At 49.4% G+C, this 20,014-nt stretch overlaps 1 protein-coding gene and 2 non-coding genes across 4 annotated transcripts in view; all 3 read left to right on the top strand.

The window, feature by feature from the left end:
* Vac14 (VAC14 component of PIKFYVE complex) overlaps positions 1–20,014 on the top strand; it is an 88,489-nt gene that overhangs the window by 16,489 nt on the left and 51,986 nt on the right. For both annotated transcript variants that reach the window (XM_048355145.1, XM_048355144.1), the window contains exons 8-12: positions 159–293; positions 999–1,151; positions 7,121–7,184; positions 14,390–14,534; positions 14,831–14,896. In XM_048355145.1, coding sequence (XP_048211102.1) covers positions 159–293; positions 999–1,151; positions 7,121–7,184; positions 14,390–14,534; positions 14,831–14,896 — 563 coding nt within the window. The remainder of the gene's footprint in view (positions 1–158; positions 294–998; positions 1,152–7,120; positions 7,185–14,389; positions 14,535–14,830; positions 14,897–20,014) is intronic.
* Trnag-gcc lies at positions 1,995–2,065 on the top strand. Its single transcript has one exon. It is a non-coding gene; the product is annotated as a tRNA-Gly (tRNA).
* Trnag-gcc lies at positions 2,845–2,915 on the top strand. Its single transcript has one exon. It is a non-coding gene; the product is annotated as a tRNA-Gly (tRNA).

Here is a 20,014-nt window from a genome sequence, read left to right as displayed (position 1 = left end):
ATTCCCGTCCAGCCCGCTCTCCGCATGGACCTTCCTTTGGAAAAAGCCAGTTTACATGGGCACGGGAGTATTGGCAAGGCTAGAAGCAATGCAGACCATGTCCCCCCACGCTGGCTGCCTCAGCCAACCCCTCCAGAGCCCACCGACTTCCCTTCCAGATGACCTGATCCAGCTGACGGCCATGTGCTGGATGCGGGAGTTCATCCAGCTGGCTGGCCGAGTGATGCTACCCTACTCTTCTGGGATCCTGACAGCTGTCTTGCCCTGCCTGGCCTACGATGACCGCAAGAAAAGTATCCTTCACTCTAGAGAAAAGAAGGGAGGGCATTCTCAGAGGAGGTTGTGAAGTAGAGGGACCTTAAGTGGCGAGGGGGTACCCTTAGTATCTCCTTCACAACTCCAAATAATCCTTTGCATCTAGGAAGAATGAGATGGGGCTTACCATGGATTAGGAGAGCTGGAGTAGGCCACTGGTGGCTCACACCTATAATCCTGACTACTCAGGAGGCTGAGATCTGAGATCATGGTTTGAAGCCAGCCTGGGCAGAAAAATTTCTGAGACTCCCATCTCTGGTTAACCACCAAAAAGCCAGAAGTAGAAGTATGACTCAAGTGGTAGAGCACCAGCTTTAAGCAAAAAAGCTAAGCAAGAAAGCAAAACTCTGAGTTCAAGCCTAATACTGGCACACACAAAAAATGAAAGCTGGCTATTCCCAGGCCACATCTGCTTACTTACAGACCTCAAAGTCACTCTTCCAGGCACCAAAGTTCTGTTCCTCTAATCTCAACTGCACACTTCAAGTGGTAGAAGTCCTATTGGTAGGAAGACACCCCCCCCCCAAAAAAAAAAAGGTTCACAAGGGGGCTAGGGTATGGGAGACTCCGGTCAAACTGCCTGCTTGCCCACTGACAGCCTCTGGGGAGGACTAAACCAGGAAGACCAGACACATCAAGCCAAAGGGGTCTGCATGAGGCTATTCCTTACATCAGTGGCACAGGCATCAAGGAGGTGGCCAACGTGTGCAACCAGAGTCTGATGAAGCTCGTCACCACAGAGGATGATGAGCCAGATGAGCCAAAGACAGCAGTTCAGAGACAAGCCGAGCTCAACCCTGAGAACTCCCTGGCCAAGCAGGAAGGCACAGCTAGTGGTGAGTAGACATCCCCATCTCACCTCTCGTGCACCGAGGTCCTAGGACTTGGCTTGTGGCCTTGTTTCATTCTAGTAACAGCCCAGTGAAGCAGGAACTGTTACTCCCCATCCCCAGGCCCTCATCACCAGTGCATGGTGGGATTAGCGTGGAAACCTGCTGCCCTTCCCCTCCCCCGCCCCATGCCCGTGCTCTTAACTCCTCAGAGACCATTCGTTGTATGTTGCCCTTAATCCTTCTCTGGGTTCCGCCATAATAAATCATTGTGTGGAGCCTGGCTGCCCCAGGCTGCACAGGACTTCTGTGTTCTTGGCCTTTGACATCAGCCATTGGCTACCACAGCCATTCTCAGTACTCAGGATGTCTACTGCCCAAACTCAGGCCTTTAAAAAATAATGTTAGTGTGTTCCTTTCAGATTCTTTAGACATTGTTTTGGTGTTTATCCATAACCTAGAGAAAACCATTTCTGTGTTGCCTGGGGTCTGGAGTTTAAATATTATCTAGAGTTCTTTGACCCTGTCCTCACAGAGAGAGCTCCGATCAGCTTCCCAGTGATATCCTCCTTTGCAGTCAGCTCAAGAGGAAGTTGATACAAGTCTGTAAGGACAATTGATTAACGTCTAGAACTTTCTGTAAGAGCTAAAAGCACTGCTAAAGCATTTTCTCCCTTTACTGCTTGTGAGTTTCTCTGTTGAAGATCTGGGCAGACCATCAGTTAGGAGTTACCGCCCCATTGGGCCTGCCTCCTGTGGGTGTGCCCCTGGAGTCAGGTTGCAGCTCTGCCAGTAATACTACAAGTGAGACCAGCAAAACAGCTGGAGGCACAACGGCCTACAGCTGGAGCATTGGTGGTTCAGTGGTAGAATTCTCACCTGCCACGCGGGAGGCCCGGGTTCGATTCCCGGCCAATGCAGGCTGCTAAACTTTTTTTTTTTTTATTTAAGTAACTGGAAAAAGAAGATTTGAGGAAATAAGTTATTGCAGGCCTTTCAAGAGAAAAGCTTTCTTAATAAGAGGAATTAAAAGTCTCAGGGATAAACATGCTTTGTAAACTTGCAACAAGATAATTCCTTTTGGTTTTCTTTTTTGTTTTATTCTTATTTTGAAACATTTTCAAAACAGAAAAATACAAAGCAGCAAGACTTGTCCACAACCAAAAGGCAATCAGTGTCTAAGTTTTGACATATTTTAATTTTTTAATATATACATAATTAAAATCATACATCTTAAAACAATTACACATCTGGTTTGGGAGAGAATTGAGGGATTTTCTTTTCCTTGATTAACTTTGCTTTGGTTCTGGCTTGACGTGAAAGTGCCTTATAGTCCAGAGTCAGGCAGTAAAAAGTGGTTGTCTGGGTTCAGTAGGGGAAGCCCTGGAACCAACTGCTTACAAAGCCTGGCTTCTTTTAGGAGTAAGGAAAATATTCTGGAACTAAGTTGCAATGATGTTTGCACACCTTTTTGATTTTTTTTAACCCAGTTGTACATTTCGAATTGTGAGGTTGTATTAAGTGAAATTTTATGTTATGTGAATTAGATCTCATTTAAAACATACACACACAGTTAATGCCTCTTCCCCTAAAGTAGACTTGGCAGCCCACCCTTTCTGATTACATCAGAGCAGTCTGGGAAGGAGCTGTTCTATTCTGTGGGTCATTATAGCCACTGAAACCCTCTCGCTGGGCCAGAGCATTGGTGGTTCAGTGGTAGAATTCTCGCCTGCCACGCGGGAGGCCCGGGTTCGATTCCCGGCCAATGCATCCTTTTTACCCTTTCTAAGTTAAGTATTCTTCAAGCAGCTGCCTGCTCAGGAGAGCATTCCCCTAAACCAGGACACATTCAAGCAGCTTGGCTCAGGATTTTACTGCCTCATAAACAGCAATTCCAGCAGATGAAAAGCACACTTTATGGTAGTTCCCAGAGACAGCAACAGCTAATTTGACAGCTTCACATTCACTCTTAGCCCTGCTCAGCTTGTAACTAATCACAGTCTTACCAAAATGTCTAGCAGAGTCCCAGGCATGCCAGAGACAGAGATAACCCAGCTAGGCAGTGAACAGGCTCAGCCCAGCCTCAGCCTCCACAACTTAACTCTTTCCTCTCCTTTGTCAACCTGCTGTGACAGGAACCTCTGTCTTGTCTTCCGGCCTCAGTCTGGGCTCTCCATGGCCTGCCTCCAGGCAGAACCCTTGGTGTGTGCATAATACACATATGTGCACACCCACTGTGGAGCACAGAGCTGAGGCTTCCAGTCCAATCCCCTCCTTTGTGCCCACTGCTCCCAGTCTGTCTCCCTCTGTGGCAGCTCCCGCTGAGCCCTGTTTTGGGGGATCCACAGTGTAGCCTTCCCCACTTGCTCCTGTGACAATCCCCAATTGCCTCAGGTGTCACAGCAAAGATTCTGGGGGTTCAACTGGGTGCCAGTGGCTTCTGCCTGTAATCTTAGCTACTCAGGAGGCTGAGATCTGAGGATTGTTGTTCAGATTCAGCCCAGGCATGAAAGTCCATGAGATATGCTTATCTTTAATTAGCTACTAGAAAACTAGAAGTACTGCTGTGGCTCAAAGTGGTAGAGCTCTAGCCTTGAGCAAAAAAGCTCAGGGACAGTGCCCAGTCCCTGAGTTCAAGCCTCCTGACCAACAGGGGATGGGGGGGAGGGGGAGGGATTCTGGGGGTTAAACAAACTGTCTGCTAGTCCTGGCTGAGCTCACTTCATCCTTGCTCAGCCTCACTTTGTCCTTGCTATGTAGTCCAGACTGGCCTTGAACTCAGGATCCTCCTTTTCTGCCTCAGCTTCCTGAACACTAGAATTACAGGTGTGTACCACCATTCATGGCTCCATTGCTCAGCCTAAGGCTAAGGTTCTGTATTTGTTAAGTAGGAGTAATACCTAAGGTACAATGTGGCTATGTGTTTCAAACTAGATTATTGCATATGTAACATGTGGTATACCATCTTAATTTATAATAGGGTCTCATCCTGCTAATAAACCTATTAGTTGAAAATACTATGAATCGAAAATGCATTTGATACACCTAACCTCCCAGCCATCATAGCCTCACTGAGCCTACTTAAACAATTACATTTGCCTCTAACTGGCCAAAGGCCTCCGTGTACCCATCTGTAAAATGGAGGTAATAATTCAACTATGTATAGTGATTAAGAGAATTAAAGGAGTTTGTAAAGAGCCTAGGAAATGCCTGGCAAGTAGTGAATAAAAAGCATGAGATACCCCCAGTTTGCTTCAGCTGAGCCCTCCATACACTTATGACCAGTTCTGCTTCCATTCTCCTATCCTCCACCTGTCTTGGTTAACTTGAAGCACATCTCCAACACCATACCATTTCATCTGTAAATCGATGTGTTCCTTAGAGATCAAAATGCCTTTTATAAAAATCATCACAATGCCATCATCACACTTTAGAAAATAAAAGAATAATTAAGAACTTAATATTACCACATAGCTATTTAGGGTTTCTATTACAAGGACTCAAAGATAGATTCAATTCTTTCTTCCTTTTTCCTTTCTCTCTCTTTCTTTTTTGCTGTTGTTTATGTTTCGTTTTTCTAGACAGGGTCTTGCCATATAAGCCCAGGCCAGCCTCAAACTCCAGATTCTCTTGCTTCAGCCTCGGAAGTGTTGGAATTATAGGCATGAGCACTGCACCTGGATGATGAGTTTTTTTTTTTGTTTTTTTTTTTGCCAGTCCTGGGCCTTGGACTCAGGGCCTGAGCACTGTCCCTGGCTTCTTCCCGCTCAAGGCTAGCACTCTGCCACTTGAGCCACAGCGCCGCTTCTGGCCGTTTTCTGTATATGTGGTGCTGGGGAATCGAACCTAGGGCCTCGTGTATCCGAGGCAGGCACTCTTGCCACTGGGCTATATCCCCAGCCCCTGGATGATGAGTTTTGTATACATAATTTGAGTTAGAATCAGACTGTCAGGAGACATGGATTGATATGGTGATGGGTATCACTTCTCTTTTCTCCTATCTTGAAATTGTTGTTTTGAAAAGGTGGGGTTCCCCTGGAGTTTTTGCCATACCCATCTGTCCCCTGTATTCCAAATAGATTGTTATGGCTTCTTGGGCACAAGTTCGACATTTTTTTGCTAAGTTTTTTTTTTCTCTTTGTGATGCTAAAGTTTGAATTTAGGACCTTATGCTTGGTAGGCAAGTGCTCAACAACTTGTGCCACACCACTAGTAGGAAAGGGGAATCACAGAAACACTGGGATAAAGGGTGAACCAGTTCAACAGTGATATTCACTAGACACTGTATTGGAAATGAATGTTACAATTTGGTGTGGAGAGAGGTTGGGAGGGGGAAAAGTGGGAGAAAAGAGAAATGTACTCATTACCTGACTTATGTAACTGTTACCCTGTACATCACCTTTACAATAAATTTTAAATTAAAAAGAAAAAGATTAGGCCAGGCACAGTGACTCATAATCTCAGCTATTCAGAAGCCAGAGATCAGGAAAATCAGGGCTTGGGACTAACTAACCCAGGCACAAAGTTAGCAAGAACCCCTCCCATCTCATTAAACAAGCTGGGTATGGTGGGCCATATCTGTAATCCCATCTATGCAGGAGGTAGAGGTAGAAGACTTGAGGTCCAATGCCAACCTAGGCTAAAAGCACAAGACCCTATCTGAAAAGTAACTCAAAAAAGAGCTGGAGGCATGATTCAAATGGTAGAACACTTGCCTAGCAAACAGAAGGCCCTGAGTTCAAACCCCAATAGCACTTTTTAAACAATGCTTATATTGCTTTCAGGATGTGCCAGAAATCATTGTAAACACTAACAAGCCTAAGGTGTAGGCACTGTCCCTACCATCATGGTACAGGCGGAGGAAGGGAGTCAGGGTCGGTGGCTTGTTCAGTGTCCCATGGCTAGCACTGAGGAGTAGAGCTCGAGCTGCAACCAGGGGGCTGCAGAGTTCCTGCTTGTAAGCACTGTGTCACTCTGCAGCTTTCTGAGGAAGAATTAACACAAAAGGGCAACAAAAGATGCTCTGTGTAACTGGGAATCAGAAGACTGCAGAGTAAAGCAGTTTCCCTTTTACTCATCAAGTTGGCAAACACTGGAGAGATGACTAACATCCCATGTGAGGCTGTGGGAAGCTGAGTGCTTTTCCTGCTGCATGTGCATGGGAATTGCTGGACCCTCCCTAAAGGCCAACTGCATGGGGGCTGCTGAATCCTGCGTCTGGGCCTTGCCCAGACAGCCCTGCTTTATAGGGACCCCAGGAAAGATGGTTGAGTGTAGATGTGGGACAATGTGAATTGCAGGCTCATATCTGAGCCCTAGCAGTTCATCTACAAGTGTGTAGGTGTTTCTGAGTGGGACGTGGCCTCCAGAGACATGCTGCCGTATGTCCTGCCCAACATTCACTGCGCTATGCCTCTCCTGCTTCCCCCAGGAAACACAATTACATTCCAAAATAAAAAGGTTGCCGTCTTTAAGGTTATCCCTTAAGTGGGTAAAAGCCATTGTTGATGCCACTTAGACGCTGTTCTTCCTCGTCATGTAGAGGTGAGGTTGCTACAGGTGACAGGATTGAGTTGGCCCTGTGGAGAAAGGCAGGTGGATTGCCGTTAAATCTTTCCCAGTGTCAAGCCCTTGATTGACATACTTTCCACGCCACTTACACCCAGCCTAAAGTATACATTTCAGTGACTTTTGTATAGTTAGGGTTATGTAATCATCACCATAACCAATTTCAAAACATTTTCACTGTCTAGAAAGAATCTTAGCATCCAGGTGTGGTTGACTCATGGTTGTAATTCTAGCTATTTGGAAGGATCACAGTTTAAAGCAAAAAAAAAAAAAAAAAAAAAAAAAAAAAAAAAAAAAAAAGCTAGGGGAAAAAGGTTTGAGAAGCTCCATCTCAACCAACAAAAAGCTAGCTGTTACAGGAAATACCAGATAGCCTTTCATGACACCTGTTCCACTTCCTCTCCCAGGAGGTCCAGATGGCTCTTGTGACTCCAGCTTCGGGAGTGGCATCAATGTCTTCACCCCAGCTAGGTAAGTGGAGTGTTCCAGCCAGAAGTGTTTGTGAACAGTGAGTGGCTCACGTCTTTCCTGAGTGCGGAGGACTGCATGCAGGAAAGATCCAAGGCAAACTGCCGGGGCCACTGAGAAGTTGGTTGTGTCCACAGGATGTGAGTAAGGAGGGGATCTAGAAGGCAGTTGGAGAGCCCAGCCCGCCTACTTCCTGTGAACAGATAGCTTTGAGGGAGGGATTTGAAACCATTCAAAGTCAGTAAATGCACTTAGTTTTGTTTTCATTTTGTTTTGGGTTTGGGTGGTTTTTTTTGAGACCAAGTCTCCTGTGTAGCCCAGGTCGGCCTAGAATTCAGCAATTCTTCTACCTCAGCCTCTCAAGTGCTAGGATTACAAGTGTGTGCCATCCTGCCTGGCCATAAACCCAGCTCATGCTGGGTTATGGCAGTGACACTTGCAGATGCCTTTGCTTGTCCAGACATTGTGGGGCTACAAGAACAACAAGAGAAAGGCTGTTGGAGGACTAGCTAAGCACAGAGTCCAAGAATGCGTTGGACTCCCAAATGCAGGAACTGCTCAACACTCCCAGGGCAACTGTCATAGCACAGCTTTCCACAGGAGGGCAGTGCAGGCCAAGCAGACAAATAATCCCGTGCCTCGCCACCTCCCACCATGTTCCTGAAGGGTAATGGGGTTCCCTGGGGAGGGAGTGTCGCAGTTAGGCTCCAGTCTGACTCCATTGGACCTGCCCCTCACTGTTCCTTTTAAGAGGCACTAGTACCTGTGTGGCTTCACTGGGTAGTGGCTTTCCTACAATGCATTTCTTCCTCTGAACTTGACATTAAACCTAGGCCTGGAAAGCAAGTCACTGAAGAGAAAAATGGATGCTCAGTCCTAAGAGACTCTTATCCACAGAAGATCCTAAGGACGGTCTTTTCAAGTCCACAGCGCTGAAGTATCTTAGACTGCTCCCACAACAGGCAGCAGGTCAGCAAGGGCTGGTCATTTGCACCTGTCTGTGCTCAACCTATCGGGTTTGAAGATAAAGATAAAGAATTCCCTCCCCCTCCCAGCCAAATGTGCCCCTGCTCTTGAGATTCTCTAGTAAAGAGGCAGAGAAGTAGCCAGAAAGTTACCAGAATGGGGTCAGGAATCATTGTGGTCAGAAAGGGGACTGACTGCTCTACAGATGGTGTTTGGAGCACAAGCCACCATGCCTGGTGCCCAAGCACCAGGTGCCCAAGCCTTGCACTCGGGCAGAGAGTAATGACCCATGGTGATGGACAAAGAAGTTGCTCCCAAGGCCTAGCCTGTACTAAATCCTCTAGCCAAAATCATTTAGCGTTTGCTTGTATCTAATCCCAGGACAGCAGCACTATTCTCTGTATTTTGAGGATGAGAAAGGATGCATTAGGAGCTGCTGTATAGAGAATGGATTAGGCGGGGTTCAAGGTGTCCCAGGGGGCTGGAGAGCCACTGCAGCCACCCCAGTGAGAAGGGATGGGGCCTCACCTTGAGGAGATAGCAGATTAGGAAGACATGTCTCAAAGGTACCTACTAGGATTTGCTGATGGATGGGATGGAAGAGACAGGAGAGCAGTGAGGCAAAAGTAGCCTGTAGGCATGTAGCTTGAGCCAAACTCAGGGCACCCTGGGTGAGAAGGAAGAATAAGGGTGCGTGAGGAAGGCAGCCAGCAAGGGGGAGGCAGATGTGGGCACTGGTGTCTGGAGCTCGGAGCTAGAGGAGGCCTGGGCAGAGGTGCTGTAGCCCCATGAAACCGCTGCTGTCTTTGGCTCTGATCCTGGAGGCTGTGGGAACCAGCACTGGAAATAGGAATGGCAGGATTGGATTTAGGTACTCCCTCCGGCAATGAAAAACTCTGTTGCAGACTTGTAAAGTGGGCCACGGAGGCTGTCACACTTGAAGAGAGTGGTAGCGGGAAAACAGAGGAGGAGGCAGAGGCAGGCTGTAACTGATAGGCTGTGAGCTGATGTGATCCTCCACTGCCAACCTGGGAGCCTGGGCTGGGCCTGCAGAGGCCTCAGTTCTTGTGCTGCAGCCAGGAACCACTTAGCTGAAACCAGGTTTGGTTTATACCTGTCCTTCAGGAGCCGATGCCAAATCCTACAGTGCCCATTTAAAAAGCCACACCAGAACAATTCTATCCAGTGCTTTCTCACTTGTGGTCCAGGGAGGTCTTGTGGGCAGTAGCATAGTCTGACTCCCTAGCCCTCCCTGCTAGAGAGGAATAAGGGGCCCCAGGCCTCCCTGACTCATTTCTCCAGGGGTGCCACCAGAGAGAGGCTGAGCTCAGACAAGGTGGCATTGTTCAAGGTGACACCAAACAAAATGAGCCTGCAGTCTCCCAGGTGCGTGCCTAGAGCACAGCTCACATCTGCCCAGTCCTCTCAGTGCGGGCCCAGCCAGGAGTAGAGGCCAGAGGGGAGATCTGAGGGTGGAAGGAGTTTCCTGGGGGAAACTCAAACATGGTGACCGTTCTGAGCCCTCAGAGAGTCTGATGAACGCTGTGGACCCCGTGTCTAGGAAGACACATTCACATGAAATCCTGACCACCCTCAGGGATTCAGAGATGAACTAGACATGGGAGAGATCACTGACTAAAGGGCACACAGCTGCCTGTCTCCCTGTCTGCCTCTCCCTCATGAGGGGGAAGCCCTGGGCTCAGGTGTGGCTTGGAGAAGCAGGAGCACCAAACACAGTGGGTCTGAGTGAACAGTTGAGGCAGAGAAGGAATTAAAGGACTCCAGGCCCCTCAGCCCTCCTGAGTATGGGAAGGTCATGGAAGCTGAAGTCCAGCTGCCCTGGGGGAGGAAACCAGGATGGAGGAAGCAAGCTCAGCCAAGGTAGATGTGAAGAGAGGAGTTACACCATAGGGGCGTACACATCAGTTGTGCAGTTTCTCCCGGGAATACTGGAGGGGGTGGAGTCAAGGGCCTGGTGCACCCGACTGCCAGGTTTAATTTATAAATTAAATATAATGATAGTGTCAGCCTTGTAGTGAATGTGACAGAAATGAGTTAAAGTATGGGAGGAACATGGACAGTGCCTGGCACTTCGTCACTCTTAGCTACTACATTCAGTCTCACAAAACACTCCTCAGATCCAATGCTAGTAGCTCATGCCTGTTATCCTGGCTATGCAGGAGGCTGAGATCTCAGAATTACAGCTTGAGACTAGTCTATACAGACAAATCCACTGGAGTCTTATATCCAATAAGCCAACAAAAAGGTAGAAGTAGAGGTGGCTCAAGTGGTAAAGCATCACCTATGAATGAAAAAGCCAAGCAAGAGCTCAAGGCCTGGGTCTGTTTGTCACCAAACCTCTGCACTTAGCTTCATTAGGCACACTGGGAGAGTTCCAGAGTTGCCTTTTGGTCACCGTGACACTCATTCAACAGGGTCCTCTGACAGGTATTGCTGTATGAAGTCTCTCTTCTTGTGCTCAGTGGCACAGTACCATTCTTCTGGGGTAGCTGGTTGCCCTATATGTAAGCAAACAGAACGACCTAGAAATTAGTGCTTCTGAGCTCCCAGCAACTGCTGGTTGAAAAGAATATATAATGATCTAGTACTTAAAAAATAAAAAAGGCAACTCTGAATTCAGAAACAACTATTTTTAGACTTACCTTTCTTCTAATTTGATTAGAGCTGTAATGTGAGCCCCATAAAAAGTTAGACATCACAGAAATAAAGTGCTGTCTCCCAGAGAGAACCACTGGAACGTATTATTTATTGGTGGTATCAGAAGCATTATTCGTTAAGTCTGTATTTTAATAGCCACAGCAGAGCCACGCACTTGGAAATGGTAGTACGTACATGTGTAAGACACTCATTACGCGATGCTTTATGAGAAAATGCTTGGTGAAAATAGGGTTTTGCAGACACCTTGAAATAACTCAGAAGCCCCAGGAGTAACTTGTCTAGACTTTTTGGAACCGATGTAGAAATGTATTTTAAACTACGCGAGCTCCCTCTTGTTCTTGATAGGTAGGGTTAGCCAGAGTGGAAGCTGTCGCATCTTAGGCTCCAGCCCGAGAGAGGGGAGCTGAGCACACTGTGCAGCCAGCCTTCTCCAGGAAGGGCCTAGGATCCAGAGCTCCATCTCTCCCCAGCCCCCGCCTGCGCAGAGCTCAGCAGCCAGCCCCACCCAGCAGAGCAGCTCAGAGCCATCTGCTCAGGCACTCATGAGATCCTGACCCATCCTTCCCAGGCACCAAAATCAGTCTACCTGGTGCCCAGGCATTTACCTCCTTCCTGTGACCTTCATCTTCAACTAGTCCAAGGAAGATGTTTCTCAGCACTTGGCCTCAGAGCCTAGGTTGATCTCACACTGTCTCTGGACCCTGGTTTGCTCATCTCTGCTTGGGAGGATTGACTTACAAGAACCATGAGGTCCCTTTTAGTTAGGAAGCTTTTGGTGGGGTGAGGCTGACATCTGCTCCACCAGCAATCTGAGGCCTCCACCTGAGAGGTTCGCTCTAGTCACCACTTAGGTGGGGGAAGTTGGACAGGGTCTGTACCTCCCTGCCAGTCTCCACACCAGCTCCGTGATCTCCTTCCCTCATTGCATGGCTGTGACATGGTGCCACTTGAAGGAGATGCCTTGGCCTCCAGCATGTGAATTAGAGCTCGGCCCTCCGCCTGGTGGCATGGGGCTCTGTTTGGAGTTGGAATGCGGCCCACAGAGGCCTTCCAGCCAGCCCCTTCCTCCCCGCCCTGAACTTTGCACTGCCCTTCTGACAAGCCAAGTACACCAGAAAGTCTGTCGGATACCATTCTTCCTTGACACCTAATGCTGTATACACATTGGCACCCACTCTGCTGCCTCTGCCAGGAGTCATTGGATGTGCTGCCGTAGACTCTCCTGCTCCTGCACCCTTGAAGGGCCACGGGCTAAGTGGGACCATTCTGGAGTCAGACTGCTCAGGTCCAGATCACTGGCACAGCTTCCTGGCTATGGGACCTTGGCCAGCTTACTGATGTCTCTGAACTTAGCTCCTAGGCTACCAAGGACATATCATGAGGCCAGCCAGGTCATTGTTCCCATGTTTGGTGGCGTCATCACTGTGCCATCAGAGCTGTTCTCCCCTACTTTCCAGCAGCTCCAAGATGGGGATGTTAGTAGGCCAGTGTCAAACTGAGCTTGCCAGGTTAAGTGAAGCAAGACCTTTCTGTCAGGGAGGCAGGTGATTCAACTAAAATGTGGCAATGGTCTGGCAGGCACAGAGTACTTGTGACACCCTAGGTCCCATGTGGTGTCCCGAACACCCTGCAGCTCCTGCTAGAAAGGTGCTTCCTGCAGATCTCAGAGCACAGGGCTGGGGAAGAACAGGCTGGGGTGGGGGTAGCTGTCCCCCACCGTTCATTTGCCTCATGTCAGTCCCTGGGCTGCAGTGGGCATCGCCACCTCTAAAACAAAGCTGCTCTGGCTACAGGATCTGTGGCCTGAGGAAAAGGTCCAAGCCACAGAGAATACTCTAGAAGGAGCTCTGCAGGAGGACAGCCAGGATGGGGAACCGAGACCTGGAGATCAGACAGGAAGTGCTGGCCATCAGCCGAGGGGAGGGAGCATCTAGGAAATTGTCAGATCTGATTAGGAAATGCTGGATAGGCCCAGGCATGGATTGCTGTGCTGAGCACCTGAGCTACTACATGCTCCTAGTAAGAAGTGCATGCTGGATTTCAGAGGTTAATCCTTATATTTACCATGCTAGTTGGATGTTGAAATACTAATGGTATTTTAAGATGAATTGGGTGAGTTCAAAGGTACTGAACTAATTAATTTCACTTGCTTCTTTTTCCTTTTCAATTGAAATCAGAGAATGTCAAGTCCTATCTGTGCCTCTCTGTGCTTCTGTTGGACAGTGCGCCTGAGAGAGCAATTTAAAGGCTTAACTAGGGGCTGCATCTGCACCCTGGGCCTGTCTATGCTCTGCTTTCCCTGGGTCTGAGGTCACCAAAGCATTGAGATGTTTGGAAATCCTCAGAACACACCGGGAACCGTCAGCCACATAGCCTCTGCGGAAAGCATGATGGCTGCCCTCCTCCCTCTAGAGGCACCATTCTGGGTTGTATCACTGCATCACATGCCCAGATCTGGCCCCTATGGTTGGTTGTGCCCACTCTCACCCCTGAAACAGGCACTGGGGGATCATCAAGCCTTATTAAACAGCAGTTCCGCCTAGCAGTTACAGAGCTCAGAATCAGGCCCTATAGGAATTCACATCACATGAGCTACACAGAGGCTGCAGGCAAGTGAGGAGAGCGCAGCCATTGACTTCCTGATGCACATGAATAATTGAGCAGCCTAGAAAGGCCACGGAAGACCGTTTTGCACAGGTGGCAGCAGAGCTGCCTGGCTGGTCCTTAAGACATGCAGCTTGCACTGTTGACTCTTCGGGCTGATTTTTTCCCTGCATGCAGACAAGCAAGGCTTTATTCTGAGGAAGCCAAGAGACCTCCTAGTCCTACTAGCACAAGAGCTCATCCTGAGCAATCTCTAGAGCAGAGCCTCTGCTGCCTCTTCCCCAACTCGTAAGAGGATTTCCATCTCAGAAGTGGCTCTCAAGGTTTCTCCTAGGCCAGATCTTGTGCTAAGTGCCAGAATGGCAAGAAGACAAGTCACGGTCCCTGTCTTCACTCAAGAAACAGTCCTCAGTTGCCCCATGAAGGGCCTGTTGGATGCCGGGGAGTCTTTTCAGAGTCCTCCTCTGCACCGTTGGGACCAGTTGCCTTTGCTTCAGCAGTAAACTTCATGGGGAGAATTTGTATCTTAAGAATGCTAAACATCCAAGGTGTAGCCCATAAGTCCACACAGGCCAGCTTCATGCCAGTTGGAGCGGACCCTCCGCCTACCTGAGACAGGCTAGTGCTGGAGAAAGGGGAGTGAAGAATGGGGACCCAGCAGGCTGGCCTTCTCCCCTCATGTTCATAGTTTATCTCCAGTCAAGTCATGAGCTCCAAACTCCTTTGGAAAGGGCAAAAGGAAGCAGAGGGAGAGAAACAAGACCTCCTTTAAGCCCCTGGACCAGGCTAACAGCCACATTCCTGAGCCAGCTGAGGGTGTCTGCCATCTGCCTGGACTGCCAGCCCTGCCCCAAGGCAGTGGTTCCAAGTGTGCAGCCCCAGGAAGTGCTATGGCTTGTGAGGAGGGGCCAGTGTGGGGGCCTACCTTCCCTTTACTCTCTGTCCTGCTCTCCCCACAGCACCGACAGGGCCCCAGTGACCCTGCACCTCGATGGGATTGTGCAGGTCCTGAACTGCCACCTCAAAGACATGGCCATTGGAATGATGACCAGGATCGCTGTTCTGAAATGGCTGTACCACCTCTACATCAAGACTCCCCGCAAAGTGAGCCTGGGCTAGCCTCCCACACCACCCCTCCATTCCAGAGGGCCTCTTCCAAGTCCACCTTGGTTTTCCAGGGCCTGCCCATGCTTGGGGCTCTTCCAGGCCCATCCTGGTTTTCCAGGGCCTGCCCATGCTTGGGAGGGTTTGGGGTATGGCTGTTGGGGTTCAGGTATGGCAAATGATATGAGTTACCTTCCATGTAATGGAGGGAGAGAGGTGGTCTGTACAGAGCAGCAGGATACTGACGCCAGTAACGGGGGAGGAGAGCTCACAAATGCCCCTTCTCCATTCTCCAGATGTTCCGGCACACAGACAGCCTCTTTCCCATCCTACTCCAGACGCTTTCAGATGAATCCGATGAGGTAGGTCCTCAATGCCAGCTACTCCACCTTCCATTGGAGTGGCCTGGGGGTCTCCCAGCTGAGGTGTGCCTTTTGGGTTGGTTGGTGGCATGCTCACCAGGTCCTCTTGTCGTGGTCACTGAGAGAGTCTTCTAGCTGTTCACCATCCCTGCCACACAGCAACATTTGTCTAGGAGTTGGGGCAGGATGCTTCTTTTCATTGATCCCCTGCCTTTCAACCAAGGAGCAGTAGTTACTAGACATAGGGCACAGCCCTTCCCTCCATCCATACTGGCTCTTCATGCTAATGGCCTGAGCTGTGACTCACCTTTCTCTTTCCTTCTTCTAGCTCTCGCTCACTATGGGCAGTGCACAGAACCATGTCTCTGGGTAGCCACGGGTATAAATTGACAGACCTGTCCACACTGTCCAATGAGAATAGGGGAGTGGACAAGGCTAGGATTGGACGAAAGGTAGAGAGACAGTGCTCACAGCTTTCTTGGAATGAGGCAGTTGGGTCCCCCCTGAGCTGGCCCCAAACTCACATAAGACCCTGGGTCGCCATCCTGCAACCTGGATTTGCTTTTCCAAACCTGGACTGAAGAGAAAAGCCAACAAGCCAGGTATTATAATGCCTGTCAGACTTCTAAAGGTTCTCTGCCTTCCAGAAAAAAAAATCAAACAGATGGTCTGTGCATGCTCCTAATCCCCCTGCCTTACCTCCCTCTCCACATCTACCCCCACGGTCCCCCTCTTCCTGCTCCCCCACTCTGCGAGGCCCAGGTGGACATGACACAGTTCTGCCTGTGAGCTGGGAGTGACTCACCGCATAGCCAGGCCCTCGTTTCAGTAGGGAAAGAAGAGGAGAGCTCTGCTGATTGCCGCCTTCTCTAGGACTGCACTGGAGTCAACTGAGTTTTCAGTGTTTTAAATTGAGTTGTTTAATCCCATCCAGTTTGCTTTGCTTGAAATTGGCTTTGTGTGCATGTGCATTTAGAGGGAGCAGGAGGCGCAGTCCATTAAACGGCTCTGTTCAGGTTGCAGCTGTGGAAACTCGATTTGCTGAAGCGCCAAACGTTGTCAGGGCTTTGGGGCACATCTTGTGGGCCCCATGGGGAGAGGATGAAAGCTGCTTTCGGGGGGCAGTTGTGAGGGTGCGGTGACAGAAAGGAAGAATCCCTTGTTCCTGTCTCAGAGATTTGGGGACCTGGATCGTCCTTGGTGAATCACAATTCTACCACATCCTGGCCCTTCACCAGAACCCCATCCTGAAATGTCCCCTGCCCAGGCTCTCCGACCTTGGGGAGGAATGGACAGCCATGAGCACAGCAGAGCTGTCTTCTGCTGGAACTTACTTTGTATGATATCGAGAAAGTGTTCTCTGGTGGATTTTTCCCCAGTATTTCCAAGCATAGCTCTGATCAAATTGGATTTCCTGGGGTTCAAGCACCATATTAGACCCTTCATTTGCAATAGCCAGAAAACCCTGACAACAGTTCTCTTGGGAGTTCTGTTATTGTCATTTCCCAACTCAAAAAGCTAAGGAAGGGGTAAGTAACTAGCATACAGCAAGTTGATGCTGTAGCCCACACTCCAGTCCAGAGCTGTTAAACTTCAAAACCTGTCCCCTCCACTGCTCAGGTCCATGTGTTAGTCAGTGCAGAAGCAGAGGGGGGTAGGGTACCTGGGCTAGTGGGATCATCCCTTTACCTCCTGACTAGAGAAGAGTTTCTGGACTTTTCCTCTTGAGAGATATGTCAGTTTGGTGAGGAGATGCATGTGTTTTGAAAAGACTCCCCTTCAGCCCTCAGATCCTTTGTTCATCTTTCTTACTGATTTGTAGAAGCTCTTTGTATATTTGCTTCTTGCTATTTGTCATCTCTCTGGCAAACGTCTTTCTTTCCCAATGTAATTATGATAAACTCACACTCCTCACTCTGGCAAAGAGCTACTGGCCTCAGGAGGCAGGCTGTACCCAGGTGCTAATAATGATGCAAGAGCTGGGCACAGGGAGGGCAGAGCTCAAACACCTAGCTCTCCCCCCACCACCCCAGTTCATGGTCCCGTTGGCACTTGGCCTCGCTGGGGTGTCTCATCTGCCGTTGTTCCTCAGTTCTGCCTGAGTGACAGCTCCGTAGGGCACTCCCTTCTGATATCCTGTCTCCTCTGCTTTTCTGTTATTCAGATAAGTGGCTGCTTCCTCAGTACTGCCTTGTAGACATTGTCTCAAGATCCCTTTTGTCAGAAAGAGTTTGCAGGTGTCAAATTAATATTCTTGGCACTGGAATAGAAATCCTCCTATTAGCTAGAGATCCAATTGCTGCTTTTTTTAGTGAAAACATGACCCTGATTTCCCCAGCCTGGAATGTAGGGCGCATGCTCAGAAGCTTCCTGCTGGACCTCCATGTGGGAAGGGAGCAGTCACTGGCTGATTGGCACAGTGACGCCCCAGCCTGGGCAGGCATCCTCTCCATCCTCCTGCTAGCGGTGCTGGCCCTCGAGGGGCCGACCAACCCCTCACTCCCCAGCACCTGCCTTCCAGCCTGCATGTAAAATCCTCAAGGGATCTCAGTCCTAGCAAAAGAGATCAGGAAGAACATCCGTCCCCTCTAAGTGAGTGTTGACAGTCTGGACAATTAGTTACCTGTCCCAGGCCTGAATCTCAGCTCTGTCACTTCCTTGCCACAGGATTTGAGCCTCCTAGACCCATGAAGTGAGGCTAATGTTGTCTCCACCTGCTTTCTAAACAACTGTTCCTAGAGAAAGGATGAAGCACCCTGCCTACCACCTCTAGCAGTCTGTTCCTCAAATCAGCCTCTTGGCCATGTTGAACTCCCCACTTACAAGCAAGGCTCCTCCCCAGTAAGTCATCTTGTGTCCTTCGGTTCAGCCTCAGGGCCTTCCTGCATGTAAGTCTTACTCATCTGAGGGTAACTCCAGTGTTTTGTGTTTCTGTTAGAATTAAGAGTGGCACCCCTTTCTGGTAATCCCCTCCCCACCCTACTAAGATCCCAGGCTTTGGGGTCAGACAGTAACGAGCAGTCCTGACTCTTCCATTTCATGGTTGGTTAGCCTTGAACAAGTGCCCTACCCTCTCTGAACCTCAGTTTCCTTATAGGGAAAGGGAAGAGAACAAGGAAGCTTCCCTTTCACGGTTTGTCAGAGGATTAAATAAGACCATGAAAATCAAATTCTTAGCACATGGCCCAGCACACAGGAACTGAGGAGGTAGGCGGCACCCTGTAATGCTGGTAATCCTTTCAGTAGCGGGGCCCAGAATCATGCACATCAACAGGATGGACACTGCATCTGCCAAAAGCCTTCCCTTTCGCTTCAGTAGCGACTACTCCCTGTCCTCTGTTTCCCACCTGTCTTGAGGTAATTGAGGAGCACAAGGGTCTTTGAGGAACTTGAGAACCCAAGCAAGGGACCAAGTAGGGAATTCGATTCGAGCCCCTCCATCTCCTTCCCTTCCTCCCTTCCTCGCCTCTCAGCACCCATGGGTTGGAGCAACCCAGAACCAGAGCAAGGCGGAATCCAGCATCAGCCTCTCATGAGAGCCCCATCGTTAGCATCTTTCCAGCATCACTCCTCCCGTTCAGGTGGAGGAGGGCTGCAGCTGGCTTCTCCCATCCAGGAAGAGGAGAAAGGGCACCATCGGCAGAGACTCACTGCAGAATCAAAAGCTCTTAGACTAGGAGGCAGACCCCAGGGGCCCAGGCATCACCTGGACCGTCTTCCTGCAGTAGAGCTTGTTGGCAGCCCCTCGCCATCTTCTCCGTGTTTTGGAGCTGAAGTGTTAAAGAGACTCTCAGCCCAGGAGGAGCACCTCACTTTTCAAAGTCACCATCAGAAGTTGCTGATTTCAGGTTATAGCTGATAGGACTGGTGAAGCAGCAAAAAGAATGAGAACCACGTTGCTAAAAAAGAATTGGAAGTCAGGATTCAGGGGATGCTATTCACAGCTGTGGTAGTCTAACTTAGGAACCCACCAACTACATGGAGATTGTGAGCAGCCATCAGCACCAGGGTGGCACGGGCCATGACCTGGAAGGAAAGGACATGGCGCATACGTCCAAGGAATCATTTGAAGGCAGCTGAAAAAGAACTTTTTGTAAAGGTGTTCAAAGTATGCTATGGATGCAACAACTCATAGCAGGTTGCTGCCTTCCCTGTCTTCGACCCCACTGCGATGTCCCAAAAGTGCCCCAGACCCACAAACCACCACTGGGAAGGAACGGGAGCATCTTGGGAGTTGTTGGTTCTTTTCTGGTGTCTCAGCCTGCCCAGCCAATCTCTATCTCTGAGCCTCTCGGCCCCTCCCCAGCAGAGTGGGTTCCCAAGGAATGACCCTGCTGTGCCCCAAACTGTAGTTGAGGACAGTTTGCTCAGGGAAAAACAGAGTTCACCTGTTTCCACTGTCTAGGCCCCCGGAGAAATGGGACAGAAAATCTAAAGAGATCTCGCTCAAGGAAGAAGGCAGATGAGTAGCCTGAGGTGGGGCCTGTACACATCTGGGATGAAGCTTCCTTGGGCCTCTTGTGTCTCAGGGCAGGAGTGGCCCTCTCATTCCTTTAAGTCCCTTTCCTGCTCACCCTGCCCCGTCTGCCTGAATGTTTCCTCAGCTTACCCTTTTCCAAAGAGTCCTTGTTACTTTGATCTGGTGATCGCCCACCTAGGCTGACTTGGTGCTATACAGGGATTTATTTAGTAACAGTAGGGACTTTTGCATGAAGGTTCTTCTAGGGAAAGCCCAGGAGCTTGCTATAAAATGGTAGCAACAGCTCTGGTTCCCATAGGTTCCAAGGTGACTATGGGCTGTTCTTTCAGGTTTCCAGAGGGGCTTCAGTTAGAAACTGCCCATCTTTCACCATCTGCCTTCGGTGGGGTGGCTTCCACTTGTTTAGAGGTTCCTTCGGTTGAGGGCATTTGAGTAGCTGTGGCAGCCCCATTGGCACCCCCACGAAGCTTCCTTCACAAACCCTGGCAGGTGCAGTGTGTCTATGGAAAAACAGGGCACCAACCAAAGTTGAGAGGTGTGTGCACTGTTCTCCGCCGTCCTAACAAATCTGGCTATCCTAAAAAAGTTAGGGTATCTCAGTTTGGTGTTCGAAGTTGAGGTGTAAGGAGAACTTGCCT

This window comes from Perognathus longimembris, chromosome 10 (assembly GCF_023159225.1).
Source record: "Perognathus longimembris pacificus isolate PPM17 chromosome 10, ASM2315922v1, whole genome shotgun sequence".
NCBI lineage: Eukaryota > Metazoa > Chordata > Mammalia > Rodentia > Heteromyidae > Perognathus > Perognathus longimembris.
This window is presented reverse-complemented; position numbering and strand designations above follow the sequence as displayed.